The following is a 7180-nucleotide window of genomic DNA, read 5'->3' as shown; positions in this document are numbered from 1 at the left end:
AATGAAGGGGTTGGTGTGTCATGGGCAAATCTAAGGGGGGGCTAGGCTTGAAATATCTAGGGCTACAAGGGATGGCTCTAGCCTCTAAATGGACCTTCAAAGATTTAAAAGGAAAGAACCATGGAAGGTATTGATTAGGAACAATATTGCTCAATCTGTCCCAAAATAGAGTAAAACTTGGAAGTATCCGTCACTAGATGATCTGATTGTAGGACAATTTGTTGTCCAACCAGCAAGGTTTGTGGTGTTCAGGGCTATCTAGAGAGCTTGAGAAGGAGTGAGACATCTCATTATTAACAATTGTATCATTAATGAGGACTAGATGGTTTGTGGAGGTTGCTCTATTTGGTGGAATCTGTACAATAAGGGTAAACCCCTTGCACTCAATCAGGGTTGCTTGGGTAGGAGTTGGGCCAACAAAGGTATTAGATGCTTTAAGGACATTCTCAATAATGGCCACCTTGTCTCTTGGCCTGATCTTTGCAATAAGTTTGAGATCCCCCATTCTCAATGGAGAACCTACTCTATGTTGAGAGAGGCTTGTTCTTCTCTCTGCCTTCCTATAGATTATGACAATGAGGACAGATATACTCAGTTTGAATGGTGCAATGGCACCCATTTGCACAAAATTAAAGCCAAGGATATCTATACCTAGCTTGTTGATAAAGAGGATATCTTAAATCACATTAAGAGTAAATGGAATTTGAATATTGAACATCCTAAGTGGAACAAACTTCTTGACCACCTATGGACTAAGTCGTTGGAACCTAAACAAATATATTTCTCTTGATGCTTATTGTTGTACAGGTTGCCTATTTATTTGACAAAAAGTGGTCCTTCTATGTGCTCTTGTTGTAGAGTTTCTAAGACTGTGAATCATATATATTTTGACTATTTGTTTGCTAAGGAATTGTGGAGGATGTTTGAAACATTTGTCAATGGTAACATCATGAATTGGGAATGTGTCATTGGTTATGCGGCAAGACTGTCAAAAAGTGTCAATGTCTTTTAGTCTATGCTCTTGTATGCTATATTATGGTCGAATTGGAAATTTAGAAATAACGATATTTTTAATGGTATTGAAAGAATCCTTACGGAGTCTCTTAGGAGACTCATCTTTTTTAATGTCTCATGGCAGGTTACGATGGTAATGAGGATTTCCAAGAAGAAATTTTGAACAGATGCTTGGGGATGGACAAGTGAGAATGTATAAAAGTGAGATCTCCCATGGTCATACATGGTAGAGGACCACTGAAGAGAGGAACATCTTTGAAACAAGGCTTACAAACTTTATGGTAGAGCTGGAAGCTAAAAGGAAGACATCAGTAGTAGCAACTCCTATCACAGTTGCAGTCCCAGCTCCAATAGGTGTCATACCTGAGGCCATCCCTGTCCCAAAATATGGTAGAAAGCGACAGATCTGGATGGAGGGCCAACAAGGTTGGCTTGCATGGATAGATATTGAAGACTATGATTTCCTTTTTGACTAGATGGTTTTATTTGCAGACTAGTTATGGTATCTTTTTGTATATACACTCTTCTAGTTGGATACTCTTTTGGGCTGTATCCCCACGATATTTTTTGTGATGTACCTGTAGATTCTATTCTCTAGTTTGGGACTAGTTCTACTGCTGTATGGATATATTATCTTTAATATGAAAAAATATGAAAAAATTAAAATATCACTAAAAAAGGTGAAACTATTTCATTGCATATTGTTGAGTAGTGTTTAAAACACAATCAAAGTCATCTATTGCCAAAATTTGATTATCATCTTTGAACTCTTTCTTATGGTGATGTTTTTGTATAGGTAATGATAAAAATGTTTCTATATAGTAAATGATAAAAATATTCAAGTGAACTACAACATGAAATCTATGTGCTTACATCTAAGCTCTTAAATGTATAATTTTTTATTGATCCACTTACTGTATGCAATCATCATGGTGGTATATTTTTTCTTCAACTAGCTAAAATAATTGTGAAACTTTAAAGTTTTTGAAAGATCCATCTAACAATGTTACATTACACTAATCTACAACTAAAAATATATAATTAAAAAACCACTCCATCTACTTAATTTTATTTTCTCCCTAGCAAGTGTTCTTTTCACTTGAGGTCTACCTCTATCATGCTTTCTTTACCATGAGTGGCTTCAAAGAAACTCTATATGTTGGACACCATTTTCCTTATGGGTAATCCATAACTAATATAAGTATTTAAGAATTTTTTAGTTGTCCTATACAATGGTCTAACCATATGAGACATCACATCTCAAATTCTCTTTCTTTTAAACTGTCATAAAATACACCAAAATAATAAGTGTAAAAATATTAACAAATGTGACTCGTTGTCACTAATACAGAACCAAAAATCCCTCAAAATATTCCTTTTATCTTTTCTAATATGAAATACATGGCTATATACAATACACTAAAAATTACTGCCTGCACTAAATTATCCTACACTTTTGGAAGTGTAGTTCATTGTATTGAAAGCAAAACTTCTTTCTATAGTGCAATAAGTTTTACACGAATTCAAACACTAAAGCATTTATGCCATTAGAAATGTATCTTTACCTATGTGAAATTGTTCATCAAAACATTGATCATATTAAAAGTGTTTCATATATTTATAGACAATATTGTTCTTGAATTATATTTTGAATTTATGCATGCTACTCTATCTCTATCCCTAATTTACAATGTTTTAGAAAATTTGATCTTTTAATAGATATTGAACAATCTTTGAGCCTCCTTGCATCCACTAATTGTTGTCCAAACTCATGTGAATTGTCGTTGTGAATGCATTCTCCCAAGAATGAAAGGTTAACTCAACTATTACATTCCCTACAAATACAATCTTTTGGGTTAAACATTTATCTATCAAGTTTTGAGTGCAAAGTAAACATGTAATGAATCTCTAACAATTGTTGTAGGTCAGATTAATACCAAATTCCTAAACAATTTGGTATCTAAGAAAAGTGTAAATTGTATATATCAAAAGATAATATCAATGTTAAAAAAAAAAAAAAGAAAAAAAAAAGAAAGATAATATCAATGTAATGAAGAAATTGTACAAGAGTTTTGCACCAACATGTGATTCATTATTTGTTAATTTTCACCTACCAAAGTTTAAATTACCTTGAATAATGTTAATTTTGTTATTGGGATTTTTTTTGTATAATTATGTTTGATTTGTGTCTAATAAATATTTTAAATGAGGATCATGAGTTTTTAATCCCAAATTTACTTTAAAAACATTTCTAGTATTAGAAGATGCACTCTTCTATTATTATGCTAAGAAATTCAATTAAACTATTTCTTCATTTAGTTTCATGTCAAACCTTGAGAGTCTACCTCTAAAAGTCCAACACATTGTAATTAGACCATCATTAATATTTGATCTTCTCTTACAACTATTTTCAACGTTTTAACATTTACATTTAAATTCAAAATGATTAAAATAATACTTTTTTTTCTTGGAATTAATTATAACTAAATTAGTTGGTATTACCCATCATGCTATAGTACCACCTTTGGAGAAAGAAGACATACCAATAGTATGAACAACATAAGTAACGCTAGATATGATTTCTTTAATCATATCATCTTTTTGGCTTATGAATATGTCTATTTTTTTCATTACTTTTCATGCTTTTGTCATCCTAATTAGTTACAGTACTAGTTGATATTGATTTATTTTTTTAATATTGAATAAAATTTGTTTTCATGATTTTGGATTCTTCATACACTTTTCTTACTATAAACATTGTCTAATGCATTTTTTTTAATTAGCAATAATATTTTAACTTTTTTACTTAGTATATAACGTGTTCTAATGTGGACATGTTTATATCATGGAGAATGAAGACATATCAATAATATGAACAACATACGTAGATATAATTTTTTTTAATATTGAATAAAATTTGTTTTCATGATTTTGGATTCTTCATACACTTTTCTTACTATAAACATTGTCTAATACATTTTTTTTAAGTAGCAAGAATATTTTAACTTTTTCACTTAGTATATAAGATGTTCCAATGTGAACATGTTTATATGATGGAGAATGAAGACATATCAATAATATGAACAACATAAGTAGATATAATTTCTTTAATTGAATTATCTATTATATTTATGAATATGTCAATTTTTTTCATTGCTTTTCATTCTTAGAATGAAGACATACCAATAATATGAATAACATAAGTAGATATAATTTCTTTAATTGAATTATCTTTTTTATTTATGAATATGTCGATTTTTTTCATTGCTTTTCATTCTTTTGTCATTCTAATTGATTATAATACTAATTAATATTGATATTTTTTTTAATATTGAATACAGTTTGTTTGCATGATTTCAAATTATTCATGAACTTTTCTTACTATAAACATTATCTAACACATTTTTTTAATTTTAGGAAGAATATTTAAGTTTTTACTTCGTGTATAAGGCGTTCCAATGTGAACATGTTTATGTTTCAATCTAATTGTCAAAATATGTCAAAATCAATGACAAAAACATGAATAGAAATCAATAATAGAGTACCATAGAAAGTCTATTATAGAATTTAGATTTCTTTTAGTGCTTCAAATCAAAAGATTTGTATAGTAATGTCTCATGCAATGTAAGGATTTCCAATGAATTATTGAGATGAATGAATGTAAGGATTTCCAATGAATTATTGAGACGAATGAGTGGACATCGGATGACTTTAAATACCACTATATAGCAATAAATCACACAAAATCTGTACCAAGTAGGTTTATGATGGAAACAAAACGAATAAGGATAAACAAATTTTGATTTTAAATTATCTAGAACCAATTTTATATGATGCAAGATCGATGCTATACCACATGAATAAACCAACATAACAAAAATCTAATGTCAAGACAAAAAATGATTGTCCACTGACATACACATCAAATGCGTGAGAACGTGAATAAAAACATATAAGATAAAGAAAAATACATAGAAATATACATACACAAGAAAAAATAAAAAATAACATAAAATTATATCATTCATCCATATCACACCACTCCTTTCAGATGGGCCAAGGCTAAATAAAAATTTCATTAATATGCAAATTTCGCAATATTTGTGGGATCCTAGAACCAATTCCAAAATCTTTGATATGATATGGAGTGGCATATTATATTGTCCACATTCATCTTAGTTGGATATCACTTAAAAGGAGATTGTGACATGTAAGAACATCGTTGGTCCTTTCATCACCACCCTCACGTACAATTATTGCCAATATTTGTTTGATATGCCTACTCATTAGGTTTCATCACAGGAAGATATAGATCTTCCATTTTGTCCTGAGTGGTGGCAGGACAAATATCTCATGTGGAGTGAAGTACAGATGGGCTGTGATGAGTCATGCATCTGTTCACAGCTCAGCCTTGACACGTACTTCCCCATTTTCACACTGACACCTGTTTTCCAACCATTCTGTTTATCTTCCTCTCTCATCACTCTCCCCTATAAAACCACCCTCCTGCCTTACAAACAAAGTAAATCAATCAGAAGAATTTAAAAGTTTCTGAGATATGGGAAGCTTCTTCTACCATGGGTTTTTTGTATTCTCATTGCTTATATTGCTCCAGGGAGCCACAAGTAGATTAGACAAAGAATTCTATGTCTCCTGGGCTTCAGATCATGTTAGATTCTCTAAGGGTGGGCATAAACTGCAACTCACCCTGGATCAAAATTCTGGTAAGAAATGACAAAATCAAGCTATTTATGTAAGAGAAAATTCAGCTCTTCTGAGATTTGGTATGTTTGTTTAACAGGGTCAGGCTTTGCTTCAAAGAATAAGTATTTGTTTGGGAACATTAACATGCAAATCAAGCTGGTTCCTGGAAACTCTGCTGGCACTGTGACTGCTTACTATGTGGGTATTTGAAATTATAGTCTTAATTTGGTTGATACAGACTGATTTTTCATGAAAACCAACTTATTTTAAATGAATTGTATTGCAGCTTTCTTCTGAGGGAGTGAACCATGATGAACTGGACTTTGAGTTTCTTGGAAACAAATCAGGAGATCCTTATGTTCTTCAGACAAATGTGTATGCAAGTGGGAAAGGAGAGAGAGAGCAGAGGATTTACCTCTGGTTTGATCCCACCAAACACTTCCACTCCTATGGTGTAGTGTGGACTGCTCAGCACATCTTGTATGTTTCATTCTTTGACTTAATCCTCATGACCCAATTGCTTAAGTTTCTGCATACCATGATCAAATCCAACCATTCATTTATGATCTGCATTTTTCAGCAAGGTCCTTGTTTTTAACCCTCATGACTGAATTTGAATCACATTGAATGCAGATTCATGGTGGACAGTGTTCCAATCAGAGTGTTCAGAAACCACAAGGCAGCTGGGGTGGCATATCCAGACAAACAAGCCATGGGTGTGTATTCAAGTTTATGGAATGGGGACAACTGGGCAACTCAAGGAGGGCTTGTTAAGATAGACTGGTCACATGCTCCTTTTGTTGCATCCTACAGAAATTTCAGTGTTGAGTCAATGGCAGCATCAATGGGAGAAGATGTGAGAGGGGTGAGTACAGAGCAATGGAATAAATTGCAGTGGGTGAAGAAAAATTTCATGATATACAACTACTGTAATGACAAACAGAGGTATCCTCTGCCTCCGTTAGAATGTACTGCAGACATGTAAACCTACAAATTTCATAGGTTTTGTATCTACTATCTTTGTAGTCATGGTGGTTTAGTTCAAGGAGGAGTTTTTTAATATTGTTGTATGCTTATTCAGCATGTATTAACTAGCTTATTCAGCATGTATTAACAGAGATGATAATGCTGTTAGTATATTTCATGAAACATATGTAAACGACTATTTTGGAAAATCTAGATTTATATTAATTTTGAGTCTAAAACATTATTTGAAATAGTTTAAGGGATTGAGATAAGTGATTACAGGAAGTACTCAGATTTTATTTTGGAATTTTAAATTTAAATCTTCAAGATGACATTTCTATTTGTATTAGATATTGATTTGATCTATATTTATATATTATTGAAAAATAATTTTAAAATTATTTGAAATAGTGTCTAAATTATTCAATATTAATTAAATTATTTTACTTGGTTGAACAAAAAAGAGTTTTTTTTAAATTGATTTGTAATTGGATCT

The 7180-nt window shown here is 31.4% G+C and overlaps 1 protein-coding gene across 1 annotated transcript; it reads left to right on the top strand.

The window, feature by feature from the left end:
- Positions 1–5528: 5528 nt before the first annotated feature.
- On the top strand, positions 5529–6909 carry LOC131039526 (xyloglucan endotransglucosylase protein 2). Its single transcript, XM_057972304.2, has 4 exons — positions 5529–5738; positions 5816–5916; positions 6005–6198; positions 6352–6909. The coding sequence occupies exons 1-4, from the start codon at positions 5573–5575 to the stop codon at positions 6701–6703; spliced, it is 813 nt and encodes a 270-aa protein (XP_057828287.2). The 5' UTR covers positions 5529–5572; the 3' UTR covers positions 6704–6909.
- The last annotated feature ends 271 nt before the right edge of the window (positions 6910–7180 follow it).

This window comes from Cryptomeria japonica, chromosome 5 (assembly GCF_030272615.1).
Source record: "Cryptomeria japonica chromosome 5, Sugi_1.0, whole genome shotgun sequence".
NCBI classification, from domain to species: domain Eukaryota; kingdom Viridiplantae; phylum Streptophyta; class Pinopsida; order Cupressales; family Cupressaceae; genus Cryptomeria; species Cryptomeria japonica.
Note: the sequence above shows the minus strand (reverse complement) of the source record. Positions and strands in the feature narration are given on the sequence as shown.